Genomic DNA, 21321 nt, shown 5'->3' with positions numbered 1-21321 from the left:
AGCCAATGACAGGTCGACTTGGCCTTGTGTTTTGGATAGTTGTCATGTTGGAACGTTCAAGTACTTTTCATGCTCCGCTTCCGAGCTGATGATTGCAAATTGGCCTCCTGTATTTGCTGATCATGTGCTGCATTCATTTTTCCTTCAACTTTGACCAAACTTCCTGCGCCTTTGTGGCTCACACATCCCCCAAAACATCAGCAATCCACCTCTGTTCTTAACAGTAGGAATGGTACTCCTTTTATCATAGGCCTTGTTGATCTCTCTCCAAGTGTAACGTTTATGGTTGTGGCCAAAAAGTTCAATTTTGGTCTCATCACTCCAAATTACCTTGTTCCAGAAGTTTTGAGGCTTGTCTCTGCGGTTTTGCATATTGTAGATGAGATCCTTTGTGGCATTTGCGCAGTAATGGCTTTTTTCTGGCAACTCAACTATGCAGCCCATTTTTCTTTCCAAGTGCCTCATTATTTTGCGTCTTGAAACAACCACACTGCTAGTTTTCAGAGAGTCCAGTATTTCAGCGGATGTTATTTGTGGGCTTATCTTTGCATCCCGAATAATTTTCCTGGCAGTTGTGGTTTTGTTTTTACAGAGCCCCTGATTTTCCATTTGATGATCACAGTTTGAACGCTGCTTGGCATGATCAATTCCTTGGATATCTTTTTGTATCCCTTTCCTGATTTATGCAGTTGAACTACTTTTTCCCGTAGATCCGTTGACAATTCTTTTGCTCTCCCCATGACTCACAATCCAAAAGCGTCATTGGCTGGATGAAAGATGCAAGAGTCGGTCTGGATCTCAGAAACTCACTCAACTTTTATGCGCACACACTGATTACAAGCAAACAGGTCACAGGTGAGGATGTTACCTTTAGTAGCCATTGAAACCCATTTGTGACAACTTCTGTGCATGTTATCAGGCCAAAATCACCAGGGTATGTGAACTTTTGATCAGGGTCATTTGGATGTTTTGGGTTGTCATTATGATTTTAAAAAAAGAAACCACAGTAGTTTGACAATAAATGGCTTCACCCAACCACTAACCATGAGTGGAGAAAAAGTTTTGGTGTTATCATTCATGTTCTTTGAAAAAAGGCCAAGAAAAGCAAAAATTCTGCCGGGGTATGTAAACTTTTGTCTGGTTGGCGCCGTTCTACTAAATAAAATGATACCTTGGTTGATGAAATCCGTCTTGTGGTTGTTGTTTAACTGAAGACTGCAAATAAAGATTAATGAGATTCTGGGGCAGCCTGTAGGGAGTTTGTGGTGCTCTGCTTACATATGCATTTTTTTGGCTTATGACAGGTCACTGATCTCTCAATGAGTTACCCCCTATTTTACATACTGCATAGAATTATGGTGGGAGGAAAAAAAAATTCATCAGTCCGGCGGTGCTTGCGCTGTAGCATGATCTGGGGGATATTATGTAATATATTAATTTTATTTTGACATATGGTCTTGTTGTTAAAAAAAAAAACAAAAAAAAAAACAGAAAACAACAAACAAACGAAAAAACTAAATTTCTTAAAGGAAACCTGTCACCAGGCGTTTTTAACTAAATGAGCCACCTTGTGCAGCACTAATGCTGCATTTTCTCAAGGTGGCTTTTAGTTAAGGTCCCTTCCAACGCTGAAATAATCGTTTTTATAATTTGCCCCTCATACCTGTAGTCTGTCCGGGGGGCATGTCTTTTTCCCCCCGGACGCAAACTCCTCCCAGCCATCCCTCAGCTCCTCGGGGCGCCGTCTCCTCTGCAGTCATTAATGTCCCCGGCGCCTGCGCTGTAAGGTTGTTTTTTTTTTTTTTTTTTTATTGCAACAAAACTGTTGAAATAACATGAAAACAAGCATATTATCCACTGCATAATGCTACAGCGCCATTTCCTGCCTCAAACCATAATTATACGCAGCATGTAAAATGAGGGGCAAATCAGTGATCTGTCATAAGCTATACAGATGAATATGTAAGCAGAGCACCACATAAAGACCCCCACCCTCCCTCCACAGGCCGCCCTGGAGTATGGGAATCTCATTAACTGAAAACTACAAATACAGATTAAACAACAACCACAAGACTGATTTCATCACCCAAGGTATCATTTTAATCAGTGTAACGGCGCCAACCTGACACTGTCTGTAGGTTGCTGAGCAAAATTCTGCTGACAGGCTACCTTTAATCCCTTCATGACCCTGGGTATTTTCGTTTTTTAGTTTTTGTTTTTCGCTCCCCTCCTTCCCAGAGCCATAACTTTTTTATTTTCTCCTTCGCCTCATTGGGGGACACAGACCGTGGCACAAGGAGAATTTAGTCCCCGGCTTTTTCAGCCGGACTAGACCGTGGGTGTTATGCTGCTGCCACTAGGAGGACACTAAGTGATACAAAGAAAGTTAGCTCCTCCCCTGCAGTATACACCCTCCTGCTGGCCCTCAGCTAACCAGTTCTTGCTTAGTGTCTGTAGGAGGCACTTGGGTCTGTTTTCAGACCCCAACTTTCTTATTTTAATTTTAATTTTTCTGTAAATTTTTATTTTTTATTCAACGGAGCGCGGCGGCTCCATGCCGGGACGCGCACCGTTGGTGAGTAGAACCTGGCAGTGATGGGCTTCTGCAGCGGGATATTCACAGGCAGTCTCAGGCTTCCCTGTGGCCCAGCTCCTTGAGGTAACGCTCCAGCCGGCTATAAAACTTAGCTCCCGGCTTCGGCCGATGTGTAGGCCGCACCCCAGAAGCGCACTGTGGCGCCTTAAGGCGGCTCTGCCTTTTTTCCTGGCGTTTTTTGCCTGGCACGAAAGCTCTCAATTTTCTCGAGCAACGGGCGTGACCACCCCTCACTTCTACGCTGGCGCCGGCTGCAGAAATTTACGCCCCGGCTTGGGCCTATTCATGAAAGTCTCGAGGCTCCGCCCACGTCGTGCCTGTGGCTCCGCCCCCTGAATTGGCGCTTCTCGCTCGCTGCGAGATTTTACCTACACCCGCATGACCAGTATTCCTGGTCTTAAAGGCACGTGACCAGTATTCTCTGGTCTTAAAGGCACGTGACCAGTATTCTCTGGTCTTAAAGGCACGTGACCAGTATTCCCTGGTCTTAAGGGCACGTGACCAGTATTCCCTGGTCTTAAGGGCACGTGACCAGTATTCCCTGGTCTTAAGGGCACGTGACCAGTATTCCCTGGTCTTAAGGGCACGTGACCAGTATTCCCTGGTCTTAAGGGCACGTGACCAGTATTCCCTGTTTTTAAAGGAGCGTGACCAGAATTCCCGGGTCTTAAAGGCACGGGACCTGTATTTCCTGGTTTTAAAGGCACGGGACCAGTATTCCCTGGTCTTAAGGGCACACGACCAGTATTCCCTGGTCTTAAAGGCACACGACCAGTATTCCCTGGTCTTAAAGGCACATGACCAATCCGAAACTGGTCATAAATGAGGAGCCCTCTTCCGCTGAAGTTTATCCCAGTGTAACTAGTTCCCTCAGTCTAAACTCCCTTGTAGAGCTTTTGCCATCCAGTCCGGATATGCGATTCACTGGATAGAAGCCTCTACGTGGGACGCTATGCCTGGTCTGATTTTTAAGGGTGACAGGCACTTTAAAGGGCGCCGGTCTCCCCACACAATCAACAGACGGGCACATGAAGGTCGCTTCCAGGTATCCTTTTCTGCATCCAGGCCTAACGCCAGACAACCTGTCCTGTCCACCCGGAGACCTGAACTCTGTGGATGTACAGAGGCACCCTTTTTCGGGCGTCTGAGCACCCCCCTCTGCATCACCACTATTTAACAGAAGATGCAAGAAGGCGAATGTTCCCTCTCCACTTCCCTGTTAAGAGGATGGTGGATCGAGGCTCCTAATTTTTAACTCTGCAATGACCTGCTGGAAGCAGCGGCGCATTCTGCCACTCGGCAGATTAACCGGGTACAATCTCCTGTGGTTTACCTACCAGTATCCCTGCCCGATATGTCCTCAATTAAAAATGCCACGATCTGTCAAATAGCAAATCTGGTTTGTTCCGTTTTGCGGCTACGGGTCCAGCCCTCTACCCTCCCTAGCCGCCGCATGGATTGCTAGAGCAACGGTCTCCTGCCTGGAGACCTTAACTACTTTGATTCACACCAGTACCCCTTTCCTGAAGACAGTTCAGCTGGTCAATCAAATTTTTGAGCGGGAGACTAACGAAGGATCGTATGTTCCTACAGCCCCGACCAACAGTGAAAGGGTTGTCCAGGACAGTCTAGATCTAAGGGATCTTGGTTCCTAAAAGGGGAATGAGAAGTAGGACCGATCCCGGACCTCAAACTTCTAACAATTTTTTTCACAAGGTTCTTCTTCGAATGGAGTTCCTCCGCTCAGCCATTACTTCAACAAAAAAGGTGCAGTTTCTGGCATCCATCGACATTCGGGATGCCTAACCTCTTCAAAAATTCCTTTGCTTTTCCATTCGTGAACAGCATTTAAGTCACGACCTTGTCCTTCGGCCTTGCTACCGCACCCAGAGTGTTCGCAAGGGTCATGGCGGCTGTCATCTTGCACCTAGAGGCGTGGCCGTCCTGCCCTGTTTGGCCGACTGTTTACCCGCCCTTGCAGGACTACGCTAAGTCGCCAATATCACTTGTGATACCCTCTCACCTGGGCTGGTGGCTAGACTTAGACAACTTCTCATTTCCAGCCCAGCAGATATCCTTTTTGAGGATAATCCGGTACTCTTCCAGAAGGATGGTAAATTTCCCTCCAGACAAGGTCATGGTTTTTCAACAGGGAGCTCTTGCTCACTCATCCCCTCATTTCATTTGATTTGCTGGGAGAGTTCCAAAAAAAAAAAAAAAAAACGGAGACGACAATGGAAGCAGTTTCCTTAGCTCCGTTAGTTTTCAGCAAGTCAAGCAGCCTTTCAGACGATAGTCTCTGAGCTCCTTCTTCATCCAGGGTTTTTTTCTCCCGGTTCCATGGTTACTAGTAACTTCCAATGCCAGTCCTCTTCTCCCGATCATTGCTCTGGAGATCTCAAAGGTAGTCCTGTAGTAGGTCCACTACCTTATGGCGGGTCAACCCATCCGATTTCAATTGGACAACGCCACGGCTGTGTCATACGTCAATCATCTAGCGAGTACCCACGTTCAAGCACCATGGCCAAGGTACCTCACATGGGCCGAGATCTATCACTCGGTGATCTTGGCAGTACATATCCCAGGAGTAGAATTCTGGGCTGCGAACATATTTAGCCGTCAGGGTTTCACCTCAAGTGAGTGGGAACTTCACCCGGACGTCTTCCATCAGACCCGCCTTCACTGGAGCTCTACAGTTGTAGTTCGGATGGCGTCCTGACTGATCGCCTGTGTACTCGAGTTTGTTGTTCGGCCTCGAGATCCAAGAGCCATCGCACTGCATGCTCTGGTTATTCCGTGGTACCAGTTTCCACTTCCGAAAGCTTTTCAGAAGCAGAAAGGGCCCCAGTGATCCTCGGAAATCCGCACTGACCACGTCAGTTCGCTTGCGGAGCTGATAGCTTTCTGTCTTTCTGCAACAAAACTGCAAGTAGGGACCACCTCGCAGGATGTTTTCACATGTAGTTTTTTCCCTATTGCATACCGTTAGATCATTGGGATCTATTCTATTAGGGAAGGTCGCCCCCTTTTTTCTCGGCGATATCATCATCCTGACGAGTCTTCGGTGCTAACGGGTCTTTTCAGACTTTTTTCCCTTATTTCCTTCAAGGCAAGGTTGTCCTCAGGCCTTCCCCGTCCCTAGTTACCAAGGTGGTATTGTATTACTACTGTCATGAGGGCATAGTTCTTCCCTCATCTCTTTTGGCACCAGTCCACAAAATGGAATGAGTTCCCCATATTCCGAACGAAGCGAGTGCTTTGAGTAGGTACGTCTTGAGGACGGCGTCCTTCCGAAGGTTGGACACTGTATCTTGGGTTTCCTAACGGCAAGAGGAAGGCTTCCTGACGTTTACAGGAAGGGTTTGGCCGTCTTCATCGGCCATTTAGCCTGGTGTATTCCTTTCACCATCCAGGAGTCCTTCCGTATTAGATGACAGCCTATCTCCCTGTCTATCGTGGGTTCTAGGCACCAAGCGTCGACAAGACACGCCTTCAAGCTTGCGGATTTGTCCAGTCCGCATGCATTCTTGAAGCATTATAATTCCCAGACTTCCACAGATGTGACTCTGGGCAGGCGGACTCTGTAGGCCGCGGTGGCGCACTTGTAAGTAGCAGTTACACAGGGCCTGATCTGACGTTGTCCCCACCCAGGGACTGCTTTGGTACGTCCCACGGTCTGTGTCCCCCAATGAGGCGAAGGAGAAAGAGGGATTTTTGTGTACTCACCGTAAAATCCTTTTCTCTGAGCCAATCATTGGGGGACACAGCTCCCACCCTGGTATTGGCTTATGCTTGTTTTTATAATCCGATATGCTATACTCTCATATATAATATGACATGCTGTAAGCTAATATGTTGTTACTGATCTCCTACTGCTTTTTGCACCGAACTGGTTAGCTGAGGGCCAGCAGGAGGGTGTATACTGCAGGGGAGGAGCTAACTTTCTTTGTATCACTTAGTGTCCTCCTAGTGGCAAGCAGCATAACACCCACGGTCTAGTCCGGCTGAAAAAGCCGGGGACTAAATTCTCCTTGTGCCACGGTCTGTGTCCCCCAATGATTGGCTCGGAGAAAAGGATTTTACGGTGAGTACACAAAAATCCCTCTTTTCCATCAATATGGCCATGTGAGGGCTTATTTTTTGCCGGACGAGTTGAACTTTTGAACGACATCATTGGTTTTAGCATATCGTGTACTAGAAAACGGGAATAAAATTCCAAGTGTGGTGAAATTGCAAAAAAGTGCTATCCCACACTTGTTTTTTGTTTGGCTTTTTTTTTTCTAGGTTCACTAACTGCTAAAACTGACCTGCCATTGTGATTCTCCAGGTCATTACGAGTTCATAGACACCAAACGTGTAGGTTGTTTTTTATCTAAGCGGTGAAAAAAAAAAATCCAAACTTTGCTTAAAAAAAAAAAAAAAAAATGCGCCATTTTCCGATACCCGTAGCAACTCCATTTTTCACGATCTGGGGTCGGTTGAGGGCTTATTTTTTGCGTGCCGAGCTGACGTTATTAATGATAACCATTTTGGTGCAGATACGATCTTTTGATTGCCCATTATTGCATTTTAATGCATTGTTGCGGCGATAAAAAAAAACAAACATAATTCTGGCGTTTCAATTTTTTTTTTTTTCTTGCTACGTTGTTTAGCGATCAGGTTAATCCTTTTTTTATTGATCGGGCGATTTTTGAACACGGCGATACCAAACGTGTATATTTTTATTTTTTTATTTTATTTTATTTTGAATGGGGTGAAAGGGGGGTGATTTAAACTTCTATATTTTTTATTTTTTTTTGCCATGCTTCAATAGCCTCCATAGGAGGCTAGAAGCTGGCACAACTCGATCGTCTGTTAGGCCGGGATCACAAATACGCGAGATACAGCCGAGTTCTCGCAGGTGAAATGCCTCCTCTGGCGCCGGCATTCCGGAGCGTGCAGCTGCACAGCAACACATGGAGCTGCACGCTCCGCTCCCAAGTTCCGGCGCCAGAGGAGGGATTTAATCTGCGAGACTCGGCAGTATCTCGCGTATGTGTGATCCCGGCCTTACATAGAGGTGATGTACAGATCACCTCTATGTAGCAGAAATACAGCATTGCTATGAGCGCCGACCACAGGGTGGCGCTCATAGCAATCCGACATTAACAACCATAGAGGTCTCAATGAAACCTCTGGTTGTCATACTGACGCATCGCTGACCCCCGATCACGTGACGGGGGTCAGCGATGAGCACATTTCCGGTCACATGGCCGGAAGCGCTAATTAAATGCCGCTGTCGGCGTTTGACAGCGGCATTAAGCTAGTTAATAGCGGCAGGTGAATCGCGATTCCACCCGCTGCTATTGCGGGCACATGTCAGCTGTTCAAAACAGCTGACATGTCCCGGCTTTGAGATGCGGGCTCACCGCTGGAGCCCACATCAGAGCAGGGGATCTGACCTCGGACGTACTATCCCGTTCAAGGTCGTAAAGGAGTTAATACTGCAGAAATGAAGAGGAGAAAAAAAAATGACTTCCACAAATATTGTGTTTTTAAAAATGCAGAACTGTCTCTTCAAATAGATGCATACATTGTCTATTTCTTACTATGATCAAATAGTCTTTTCATTGGTCCTGTCTAAATTTTAACTAAAATAACAAAATTGCAGAGTACTCGCATAATGACATATTCAGGCAGACTAATTACGGTAGTTTGGTTTCTCCCGTATGTCTAACTTGCTGTCCACTGCCTATTGTGGTGTGCAGTTTCTCTAGCATCTGAGATAATGTAAACATGTTAACTTTATTTCTTTATGAAGGCAAATGTTGAGGTGTTCTGTTCTTTCCACTTTTGGCATCTGAAGAGAATGTGCTTATATGGGAGCTGTTACAGCAAACTGACCTCATGATCTGCCCATTATTTAATTTCCTTATTCTCTAGCAAAGCATCTGACCAAAATTTCAGTTGGAAGTATTGTCTTCGGAATGTGGTTGTAAAGCACCTCAGACCTTGGGCCTAACGCCTAGTCAGTGGTGACATTGCTATCTACCAGAGCCTTCTGGTAAATTTCTGGCACATTGTTCCGTCAGTAGTATTTATTATATGGTAATGTGATATATTGTTCCACAGAAGAGGTCATTTGCTCCATCCACTCCATTAACTGGTAGACGATACCTGAAGGAGAAGGAGGCGGTAATCACTCCGGTCTCATCAGCCACCCAGTGTGTGAGTAAGCTTCAGAGCATGGTGAGCGGACTCCGGAATACCCCCAGCGACCAGCTGATTACTATCTTTAAGTAGGTATCAGCTATACTTTATTTTCTTGCTCCTATATTAGTGATGGAGGTGTCAGACGTGTGTGGTTTTGCTCTAGGTCATGTGCCCGCAATCCGATTGAAAATATACAGAACACAGTGAATGAGGTCCAGAGACGCTTTTGTCATCATTATACTCAGCCATCAGGAGATCAGCCTGGTTCTCATATTGGTAAGCTTCTTGAAACCATTTGCTTGGACTTTTTTTGTTTTAGTTAATACATTTGGCATTACTTTTGCAGCAGTGATGTCGCCACTACAGTGTACGTCACCGTCTACATCAGCTGAGCTCAGTGATGTCTGCAGAGGTGATGTGCTCTGTAGTCCATGTAGGGCAGCTTGTAAAACAAAGGCAACTCTGTAGAGGAGAGACGTTGCTGGAACAGCGGAGAGTGAATACACGCTATTTTAGTCATTTAAACTAGTTCACGATGATGGACTGAATAAAGTTATTTGTAGGACCCCCCTCTAACCTGTTTAATAGAAAATTCTAAACTGCAACTTTTGCATATTAAAGCACTTATGTACATTAATAAACAACAAGGCCTATCTTTGTTTTCTATTTTCAGACTTTGCTGTTAATCGATGGAAGCTGGCCGAGATTTTGTACTATAAAGTATTAGAATCTATTGTTTTTCAAGAAATCAGGAGGCTTAATGGGAAAGACTTGACGGTAAGACGAGAAACTACTTGACCTTTCCTCACATTGATGCTTAACTGTAGGCTAAAAATTCACTGAAATTATTTGGCACCTGACTCGTAGGCTGGGTGCCCACGATCCGGATGTAGCAGTGCTTTAGACGCAGCGCATGTTTCTTTCTCGCCTCATTGGGGGACACAGGTAACCATGGGTGTATGCTGCTGTCACTAGGAGGCTGACACTATGCAAATAAAGAAGAAGTAACTCCTCCCCGGCAGTATACACCCTCCGACAGGCACCAGGCAACTCAGTTTTTGCTTAGTGTCTGTAGGAGGCGGACCTGGATCTAACCCCAGATCCGCATTTCTTTTACAAGGATTTGTTTTGTTTATTAACCTTTTCCCTTTCTTTTTCAGATTTTTCCTTCAGGGTAACGGTGCAGTTTTCTCACCCTGTTTTCCCCACTTTGAGCGACCGAGAGAGCAGTGTGGTATCACCCACATCGCACCCTCTCGGACCCGCTGGGCAGGACTTGTCCCCTGTCAGGGTGACCTTCTTCCTCGGTGGCCAGTCCTGCCCATTTTCCCCTTCTCATCCCTCTCCTCGGAGTGGGCTGAGAGGAAGACGGCGGTCACTTCTGCGCCGGAGAGTTTGTGGCGCGGGAAGGAGGACTTCTTCCAGCACCCTCTAGTCTACAAGGGATCCTGGTGGTTCCTCATCTCCAGGTAAGGGATCTTCAATCAACAAAGCCCCCCCCGCCCCCCTTCCTTCCCTCTCCCTGCCCTGCAGAGATCTCCATATAGCTTACCAGGCTTACCCCGGGGATAGGAGAGAGGGTCGCATTTTCAGGCGCTGGGATGCGCTAAACCGTGGGGAAAGGCTTCACATTAACGCCGGCATTCTTTCCCGCCATTTTTTTCTCTGTCTCTCCTGGCTTTAATCCTTTTTTGGCGCTTGAGCGCCCTCTGGTGGCGGCCGTCATTATTGCGGCCAGGAGTTTTTTCCTCCTGGCTTTTTCTTCACTTTCTTTTTGGCGCTTGAGCGCCCTCTGGTGGCGGACGGTATTATTGCGGCCAGTAATCTTTCAGTGCTGTTGGGGGCGTTTCTTCTGCTTCCCCTTCAGCGCTTGTGCCCGCCCACAGCGCCGCGCTGTCTCCGCGCTCTTTACCGCATCCTGCTCCCTGTCAGCGTCTGCTCACCGCGTGGGACAGAAGTTTTTCAGGGGAACACGGGCACCTGCAGCTGCCGCTGTCACTGGTTTTTTTGGCAGGCTCAGCGCTACTGCTCTCTCGGGCTCTACTCCTCCCGGCAGTACTTCTCCGCTCCAGGACAAGGTAATATCCACCTATGTCCGACCCCACCCCGGCCTTTGCCACTACACAGCCATACATTACGCCTGCGCTCACTGTAAGAAAAAGTGGGCCTCAGGTCACCCTTCACCCTTTTGCCCGTCCTGCGTTCCTCCCATCATGTCAGCTCCTCAAGAAGCTCCTAGGTCCCGGGATGAGTGCACCCCCCCCCCTCCCCCGGAGTGGGCTGTTGCAATGTCTCAATCAGTGTCCGACCTGACTAAGGTTTCTCAGTCCCTGGTCCAGGCACTTGAACGTATCCTGCTTCTCTCTAATGCCACCAGTGCCACGAACGCCTCACACGGCGATTCGCTTGCACCTGTCCTAGACCCTCAGAGGCAGACTGGACAAAAGAGACAGAAAACGGACCTTATCTAGATCCTCGTCCAGTTCCCTGGACTGGATACCCCTATCTGCCCGTTCCCCCTCCTCGTAGGCGGACGTCGGGTCTGATCTATCCTCTCAGTCGGAATCTGTCTCTGATGCAGATCAGACTTCCGAAACACAGGAGATGGTTGATAGCCTTATTTCGGCTATCATTCAGAAGCTTGATCTTAAGGAGGTTGAAGTGAGCTCTCAGGACGTCTCCGTTGTGTTTAAACGGATTAAACGTCCTTCTAGGTTTTTTTGTTTTTCGTAATCACAGGGAGTTTGACAACACTACCTCTACACACTGGGAAAACCCTGGCAAGCGTTTCCCTGGCAGGAAACTGCTTGACGTGTTATACCCTTTTCACTCTGACCTTGTCTCCAAATGGTCCGAGTCTCCTAAAGTCGACCCGCCCGTCTCCAGGCTATCTTCGCAGACGGTTCTGTCTATCCCGGACGCAGCTTCCCTTAAGGACCCCACGGACAGGCAAATCGAGGCATTAGCAAAATCGGCATTTGAGGCTTCCGGAGCCTCCCTTTGCCCTAGTTTCGCCTCGTCCTGGGTAGCCAAGGCTGTCTCAGCCTGGGCCAAAACCCTGCGCAGGGGCATTTTGGCCTCTGCTCCTGCTGAGGAACTGTCTGATTTGGCGCATCAGATTTCTCTTGCAGGAAAATACCTCATGAATGCCTCCCTTGATGCAGCGGCCTGCTCCACCAGGGCTAACGGCAACATTGTGGCCATTCGCCGGGTCCTTTGGCTAAAAGCGTGGAACGCTGACCCCGCTTCTAACAAAAAAAAAAATCCCTCACTGGTCTGCCCTTCCAGGGTTCTAGACTCTTCGGCACACAGCTGGATCAAATGATCTCGGATGCTACGGGTGGTAAGAGTACCTCCTTACCCCAGTCCAAGCCTAAACGTCCCTTCAACAGGAGGGGCCCCCAGTCCTTTCGTCCCTTTCGGTCCTTCGCCTCCTCAGGAAACTCCAACCAGGACCGTTCTTCCTCGCAAGGGGACCGAAGGAAACCTTCTTTCAGGCCTCAACCGTGCTGGAGAGCTAAGAGCCACCCCACAACACCATCTGGATCTCGGGGCCACAGGTCCTTTAATAAATGACGGGTCGCCCCCACCTGGAAATCCCTCCAGGGTGGGAGGTCGACTTCTCCTGTTCTCAGAGGTGTGGCTATCGGTAGTCGACGTCGCCTGGGTCAGGGAGATCGTCACTTCGGGCTATAAGATAGAATTTTCTTCGCCCCCAGGAAGACGTTTCCTGCTCTCGTCCTCCCAAACAGCCCTCCCACCTCTCAGGACTTCTCCGTAGTTCCGGTGCCTCATCGTGGGAGGTTTTTGGGTTTTTACTCAAACCTGTCCGTGGTTCCAAAAAAGGACGGTTCTCTTTGTCCAATTTTGGATCTCAAGTGGCTGAACCGCCATCTCCGGATTCGGCGTTTCAGGATGGAATCTCTACGCTCGGTGATCGCGTCTATGGAACCGGGGGAGTTTCTGTGTTCCGTGGATATCCGAGATGCGTACCTTCACGTCCCTATTTGCGTACGTCATCAGAGATTCCTCCGGTTCGCGATCCAGGGTCATCACTATCAGTTCACGGCCCTCCCTTTCGGTCTGGCGTCTGCGCCAGGGTCTTTACGAAGGTCATGGCAGCTGTCATGGCCATCCTACGTTCAAAGGGGATTCTGGTAATCCCATACCTCGATGACCTCTTGATCAAGGGCCGTCCCGTTGGGATTGCAGCCAGAGCCTCCAGCTTACTCTGGACACGCTTCTTCGCCTCGGCTGGATAATCAACTACCAGAAGTCTTCCCTGATTCCATCTCAGCGGCTGGAGTTCCTGGGCATGGAATTCGATACCTCTCAGGCTCAGGTCTTTCTCCCCAAGGAGAAGTTCCTTTCTCTTCGTCGGGGGGGTCAGAGCACTAAAGAACCCGAATCCTCCGTCTCTCCGCCTCGCCATGAGGGTTCTGGGAAAGATGGTCGCCTCCATGGAGGCGGTCCCCTATGCCCAGTTCCACTCTCGTCCCCTCCAGCTGGCCCTTCTGTCGGCCTGGGACAGGAATCCACTTTCCCTGGATCGCCCGCTTCGCCTCTCTCTCAAAGTGAAACAGTCTCTCTCTTGGTGGACGCTGTCCACCTCCATGCTGCGCGGGAGGTCATTTCTCCCTCCCCACTGGCAGGTGATCACCACCGACGCCAGTCTCCAAGGTTGTGGAGCAGTTTTTCTCCACCTCACGGCCCAGGGCCGCTGGACTGCTCAGGAGGCGCGCCTCCCTATCAACCTCTTGGAAATCAGAGCCATCTTCCTAGCCCTCATCCGCTGGGAGTCTCTTCTTTCAGGGAAAGCGGTCCGCATTCAGTCGGACAACGCCACGGCCGTGGCTTACATAAACCATCAGGGAAGGACTCACAGCACACAAGTCATGGCGGAAGTGGCAAAAATTCTGCGTTGGGCGGAGGGTCACGTTCCCTCTCTGTCAGCCGTCCACACACCAGGGGTGGACAATTGGGAAGCCGACTTTCTAAGTCGCCAGGGCATCGTGGCGGGCGAGTGGTCTCTTCTTCCCGCAATCTTCAGCCAGATTTGCCAGCGTTCCAGACGTCGACTTGATGGCCTCCCGGGCAAACCACAAGGTTCCCCAGTACGTCTCCAGATCTCGGGATCCGATGGCTGTCGGATGTGACGCACTCGTGATCCCGTGGACTCAGTCCTGCTGCCCTATCTGTTCCCACTCCTCCCCTTGATCCCAAGGGTCATAAAAAAGATCAAGACAGAAGGGGTCCCTGTACTCTTCCACCCGAATTCTCGGTCTCTGAATTTAACGGTATGGCCGTTGAGGCTGCGGTCCTGAAGAACACGGGTTTTTCTCATAGCGTCATCCAGACTATGATTAGGGCGAGAAAACCGGCTTCCTCGCGTATTTACCACAGGTGTTGGAAGGCTTTTTTCCGGTGGTGTCAGGACAACAATTTGTTTCCTATGACCTTTACCCTTCCTTCCCTTCTCAGCTTCCTTCAAACGGGCCTAGATGCGGGTCTTTCCCTTAGCACCTTGAAGGTTCAGATTTCCGCTCTGTCCCTTCTTTTTCAAAGAGACCTGGCTTCCCTGCCTCAGGTGAGGACCTTCATCCAGGGGGTCGCTCATATAGCTCCCCCTTATCGTTCTCCTGTCGAGCCTTGGGATCTCAACCTCGTCTTAGACGCCCTCCAGCATGCGCCCTTTGAACCGCTTCAGGACGTTTCCTTCTCGCTTCTATCCTGGAAGGTAGCCTCTTTGGTCGCCATCACTTCCATTAGAAGGGTGTCAGAGCTGGCGGCATTATCCTGTCGTTCTCCCTTTCTAGTCCTGCATCAGGACAAGGTGGTTCTTTGTCCGGTTCCTTCCTTTTTACCGAAGGTTGTCTCATCTTTTCACAACAATGAGGACATTGTCCTTCCTTTCTTTTGCCCTTCCCCGGTTCATCCACTGGAGAATTCTCTTCACAAGTTGGATGTGGTCAGGGCTATCCGAATTTACCTCGCCAGAACTGCCTCTTTTCGTCAGGCCGATCCTCTGTTCGTCGTCTCGGATGGGCGTCCAAAGGGACTCCCCGCCTCCAAGTCCACAATTGCTCGTTGGATCCGTTCGGCGGTTCTGGAGGCATACCGTGTTCATACCCTTCGGGGGTAAAGGCTCACTCTACCCAGGCTGTGGGAGCTTCCTGGCAGTTCGTCACCAAGCTTCAGCCTCGCAAGTTTGCAAGGCCGCAACGTGGTCATCCATTCACACCTTTGTAAAATTCTACAAGGTGCATACTCGGGCTTCTGCGGATGCAAGCCTGGGTAGGAGGATACTGCAGGCAGCGGTTTCTGACCGGCCGACCTAACTCCTCTTTTTCTGCAGAATATCCCACCCTAGGGACTGCTTTTGGACGTCCCATGGTTACCTGTGTCCCCCAATGATGCGAGAAAGAAAGAGGGATTTTTGGTTCTTACCGTAAAATCTTTTTCTTGGAGCCTTCATTGGGGGACACAGCACCCTCCCTTGAAGTTGTACCGTGTTGGCCAATTGGCCGTTGTTGTGGGTTGGTACATAGGTTGAGTTTTATATTACCTGTTCCTACTACTGCTTTTGCACCAACTGAGTTGCCTGGTGCCTGTCGGAGGGTGTATACTGCCGGGGAGGAGTTACTTCTTTATTTGCATAGTGTCAGCCTCCTAGTGACAACGGCATACACCCATGGTTACCTGTGTCCCCCAATGAAGGCTCCAAGAAAGAGATTTTACGGTAAGAACCAAAAATCCCTCTTTGCTGCGTACAAAGCGCTGCCGTCTATTGAGCAAAGGTAAATTCAAATGTGTTCACTGAACCATGCAGATTTACCGCAGTCAATACATTTCTATTGAAGTAAGAGATGCGCCGCATGTTAGTCTCCACAGGATATCCGTAGGCGTCTGTGGACGCATCGTGGACATGGAATTTCTTGAAATCCCATCCACTATGCTGTTACAGCTGGCTGCAGCGGGTTTGACGCTGCATAAATATTCAGTGTCAATCCCGCAGCAATTACTGATCGTGGACACATACCCTTAGAGAGTGATGCATTCAGGTGATGAGGTGCAGTAAATATTGCAGTTGCATGACTGTGTTGCAGGTGTTGATTCAGTAGCAGTTTCTACATGTGGGTGAAATACATCTTAATTTACATATTTTTTGAGAACTGTAACTGGTTTTTGTGGCCAAATTTCAAGTATTTATGTCACCTACAGATCTAATGCAATTTAACTTCAAGATCTGACTACATTCTACAAACCTATACATCGCCATTGTAAAACTCTGTCTTTTTTTTTTTTTTTTCTTTTGTAGGCATTACTGGAGCAGGATATTTTTCACCAATCTCTGCTGACATGCTGTTTAGAAATTGTTCTATTTGCTTATAGTTCTCCTCGAAAATTTCCTTGGACTATTGAAGTACTTAACCTTAGTCCATTCTATTTCTACAAGGTAAATTAGCTGGGGGGGGGGGGGGGGGGGAAATTGTTGCAAGGTTCAACTTCCAAAGTCTAAAGCTGGAGTTACACTAAACGACTTACCAACGATCACGACCAGCGACACGACCTGGCCGTGATCGTTGGTAAGTCGTTGTGTGGTCGCTGGGGAGCTGTCACACAGACAGCTCTCTCCAGCAACCAACGATCAGGGGAACGACTTCGGCATAGTTGAAAGTGTCTTCAACGATGCCGAAGTCCCCCTGCAGCACCCCGGTAACCAGGGTAAACATCGGGTTACTAAGCGCAGGGCCGCGCTTAGTAACCCGATATTTACCCTGGTTACCATTGTAAAAGTAAAAAAAAAAAACAGTACATACTCACTCACATTCTGATGTCTGTCACGTCCCCCGGCGTCCACAGGGTTAAAACTGCTTTCGGCAAGAGCGATGCTAATGCACGCGCTGCTGCCGAGAGCTTCCCTGCACTGAATGTGTCAGCGCCGGCAGTAACAGCGGTGACGTCACCGCTGTGCTCTGCTTTACGGCCGGCGCTGACAGTCAGTGCAGGGAAGCTCACGGCAGCAGCGCGTAACCCTGTGGACGCCGGGGGACGTGACAGACATCAGAGTGTGAGTATGTACTGTTTTTTTTTTTTTTTTTTTTTTTTTTTTTTTTTTTACTTTTACAATGGTAACCAGGGTAAACATCGGGTTACTAAGCGCGGCCCTGCGCTTAGTAACCTGATATTTACCCTGGTTACAAGTGAACACATCGCTGGATCGGCGTCACACACGCCGATCCAGCGATGACAGCGGGTGGACAGCGACCAAAAAATGGTCCTGACCATTCCTAACGACCAACGATCTCCCAGCAGGGGCCTGATCGTTGGTCGCTGTCACACATAACGAGATCGTTAGCGGGATCGTTGCTACGTCACCAAAAGCGTGACGTTGCAACGATATCGTTAACGATATCGTTATGTGTGACTCAGCCTTAAGAGGTTATATAAAAATGGTCCTTAAATGGCCACTGTAAAACTTAAATCAATAGTTCAAGTACATATAAGAAACTGTGTAATACGTTATCAGGGAAATATATTCTCCACTTATGAGCCATCTCTCCCCCTACCTCCTAAATTCATCATTCACTTTGAAAAAACAACATAACTCAACTACTTACTGCTCAGCACAAGAATGCCTGCCAGCACAGTGAAATGGCAGGTTACAGAACATGTTGAATTATATGGGGATATTGGAGGAAGTACAAGAGACGGATCATTTGTGCACTGAATGTCTGGCTTATCCCAGAGTTGGATTCACAGCTACACTTCCCATTACTGCAGGAATCCCTTCCTGTGTGCTGTGTCTGGGAGACATCATAGCAGCTAGTCTTCTCCCATCAGCTCAGGGTCACTTGCAAGTTAAAGAGCTCTCAAAGGGAAAAACTAGTAGAAATGCAGGATATGTCATATGATGAGCAGAGTTTAAGCCCTTAGTGACAGAGCCAATTTGGTACTTAACCCCTTACTGACATCGGACGGGATAGTACGTCCGATGTCAGCTCCCCTGCTTTGATGCAGGGCTCCGCGGTGAGCCCGCATCAAAGCCGGGACATGTCAGCTGTTTTGAACAGCTGACATGTGCCCGCAATAGCGGCGGGTGAAATCGCGATTCACCCGCCGCTATTAACTAGTTAAATGCCGCTGTCAAACGCGCATCGTATGATCGGAGGTCGGCGATGCTTCTCCATTGTAACCATAGAGGTCCTTGAGACCTCTATGGTTACTGATCGCCGGGTAGCTGTGAGCGCCACCCTGTGGTCGGCACTCACAGCACACCTGATTTTCTGCTACATAGCAGCGAACAGCAGATCGCTGCTATGTAGCAGAGGCGATCGTGCTGTGCCTGCTTCTAGCCTCCCATGGAGGCTATTGAAGCATGGCAAAAGTTAAAAAAAAAAATGTGAAAAAAATAAAAAAAATTATAAAAGTTTAAATCACCCCCCCTTTCGCCCCAATCAAAATAAATCAATAAAAAAAAAAATCAAATCTACACATATTTGGTATCGCCACGTTCAGAATCGCCCGATCTATCAATAAAAAAAAGCATTAACCTGATCGCTAAACGGCGTAACGAGAAAAAAAATCGTAACGCCAGAATTACGTTTTTTTGGTAGCCACGACATTGCATTAAAATGCAATAACGGGCAATCAAAAGAACGTATCTGCACCGAATTGGAATCCTTAAAAACGCCAGCTCGGCACGCAAAAAATAAGCCCTCAACTGACCCCAGATCATGAAAAATGGAGACGCTACGAGTATCGGAAAATGGCGCAATTTTTTTTTTTTTTTTTTTTTAGCAAAGTTTGGAATTTTTTTTTCACCACTTAGGTAAAAAATAACCTAGTCATGTTAGGTGTCTATGAACTCGTAATGACCTGGAGAATCATAATGGCAGGTCAGTTTTAGCATTTAGTGAACCTAGCAAAAAAGCCAAGCAAAAAACAAGTGTGGGATTGCACTTTTTTTGCAATTTCACCGCACTTGGAATTTTTTTCCCGTTTTCTAGTACACGACATGGTAAAACCAATGATGTCGTTCAAAATTACAACTCGTCCCGCAAAAAATAAGCCCTCACATGGCCAAATTGACGGAAAAATAAAAAAGGTATGGCTCTGGGAAGGAGGGGAGTGAAACGAACACGGAAAAACGAAAAATCCCACGGTCATGAAGGGGTTAATGACCAAGCCAATTTTTACAATTCTGACAACTGTCGCTTTATGAAGTTATTGAAGTTATAGCTCTAGAACGCTTCAATGTATCCCACTGAGATTGTTTTTTATCATGACATATTGTACTTCAGAAATTGAAAAATGATAAAGGTTGCACCACGATTTACCAAGAATTATTACTCTAGAACATAGAAAATGCATTACTGCCATAGAAAATGGGGGGGGAAAAAGCACTATAAAATGTACAAATGAAAAATGTATCTGCAAAAATTGCTATGAAAAAAGGAAGGTACTTCGCGCATAGATTGGCCCATATATGTGAGCCCAATTGCCACGTCAAGGCATCCTTCGTAAATTGTGTCCTCGTCCGGTTTTGTCACCTCTCCTGGGCAAAAAAGCCTACAATTTATGGGTCAGAAGTGGGCTAGCTAACTACTTAAAATAACCTGTGGCTGATGGGAGTGGGAGTGCGCATGTCCAAAAAGGCTATAATACAAATGGAGAAAAAGACCAGCACATCCAAGCTAGTGTGAACAGGCGCCAACCAAAAAAAGCATATAAATTGACAAACGATAAAGGTTGTACCATGATTTACTAAGAATGTTTACTCTAGAACATAGAAAATGCATTACTGCATTGGAAAATGGGGGGGGGGGGGGGGGAGCGCTATATAATGTACACATGAAATATTTATCTGCAAAAATTGCTATGAAAGGAGATTGATGGGGAGAGTGGCTTCTTGGGGGCTCCAGCGACCCTGTGCTGTGTGATGTAGAAAAATCGCTCCCCAACCGAGGAGACTGGCATTGGTGGTGACCTGTCCGTGGAGAGGAAGGAAGGACTTCCCACGTAGGACTGATGCTGATAGCGTCCACCAGGTCAGGGACTGCTTGCTGAGGAGGGAGACATACCTGCGGTGAGTCCCGGTCCCTCTGCAACGATCAGGATCACATCAGGAGCCCTCAGGTGGGTGAGGGTCACCAGAATCAGGGATCCTCCTTCCCGCACCGTATCCAGATGGTGCAGAAGACAGCGTCAATCCCTTACAAGAAGGGGGAGGCCACCGCTAGTGCCCACAGTCTTTCTCCCAGCCCTCTCCACCTGGAATCACCCTAAAGCACCCGTAAAGGTGACAGGGGATCAGATCCTGCCTTGCGGGACTGAGTGGGTGACACCACACTGCTCTCTGTCGCATAGGTACAGGAAAACAGAGTGAGAAATTACACCCTGTTACCCTAAGAAAAAGGAACCTGAAAGACAAAGGGAAAAAGGTTAATAAACAAACACAGGGAATATGAAAATGGATCTGGGAGCAGATCCAGGTCCGCCTCCTACAAGCAAAAAGCTTAGTGAGGTACTTGGTGCCTGTCAGTGGGTGTATACTGATGATGAGGTGCTTTGTTCCTTTTTGCCTAGTGTCAGCCTCCTTGCGAAAGCAGCATACACCCATGGTTACGTGTGTCCCTCCCAATGAAGTGATACAGAAATAACTTGTCCCATTTTTTTTTTTTGCAGTTGCCTTTATTCTGTTAACGGCGATTGCAACACTGCCGAGACCCCAGAGAAATTCCGACACTGGGGGGTGTTATACACTTATTTTTCTGAAAAATTACTTTAACATATGGTTACTCTTTTAAAACGAATATGTTGTGACATTCATGCTGCCTGGAGCACAGACATCATGAATCGGACACTTGCTGCATTATTGCATCTTATACAAAACCTATAAGAAACAAAGTGAGCAAAAACCCTGCTGTAACTAAGTAAAAAGCAAGAGTTCTTAAGAATACTATTTTTGATAAAAAATAGCATAAAAGCCATCCCGCCATCGACAAGTTGACTCTGATCGGGAAGTCCTACACTGTCTAATATTAAAAACCTTACCATGTGTCAAAGTTGACCTCGGTGTGTGAATAAGGGCAGACAAAAAGTACAGTCCCAACCAGTGGACACCAGTCTGGTGATTTCCAGCTCAGGAAAGGGAAGCCACACCCCAGCTTGCACAGAATGCAAAAATACTAAGAAAAAACACAAAAATTGAGCTTGTACTCACATCAGCCAACGCCTCTGATCGAAGGTAAACTTTCTATCGCCTGTCACAGCTGCAGGCGTTCTAACTGGTGGTGGTAATCTTACGATGGCAGCATGGGAAATACCTGATGGGTGCCAAACCCGAACAGTAACACTGACTTCCTAGGGATGTCATTGTTCGGGGTCTGTGCCCAAATAGTAGTTGTTGGCTTCGGACCCAAAACTTTACTATTTGAGTGCGCCCTTGACTAAACGCTAGTTTCTGGGGAAGGAAGCCATCAACCTGGAGCAGCAGTTTCATTGTACTCTTCAAAAGCCTATTTGCAGCA

General features: G+C 47.8%; 1 protein-coding gene across 2 annotated transcripts in view; it reads left to right on the top strand.

Annotated features, from left to right (window-relative positions):
• The window catches only part of RBL1 (RB transcriptional corepressor like 1), a 126028-nt gene that overhangs the window by 42743 nt on the left and 61964 nt on the right, over positions 1-21321 (top strand). For both annotated transcript variants that reach the window (XM_077251920.1, XM_077251918.1), the window contains exons 9-12: positions 8708-8874; positions 8952-9064; positions 9462-9565; positions 16107-16244. In XM_077251920.1, the coding sequence (XP_077108035.1) occupies positions 8708-8874; positions 8952-9064; positions 9462-9565; positions 16107-16244 (522 nt within the window). The remainder of the gene's footprint in view (positions 1-8707; positions 8875-8951; positions 9065-9461; positions 9566-16106; positions 16245-21321) is intronic.

Source organism: Ranitomeya variabilis, chromosome 4 (genome assembly GCF_051348905.1).
Source record: "Ranitomeya variabilis isolate aRanVar5 chromosome 4, aRanVar5.hap1, whole genome shotgun sequence".
NCBI lineage: Eukaryota > Metazoa > Chordata > Amphibia > Anura > Dendrobatidae > Ranitomeya > Ranitomeya variabilis.
Note: the sequence above shows the minus strand (reverse complement) of the source record. Positions and strands in the feature narration are given on the sequence as shown.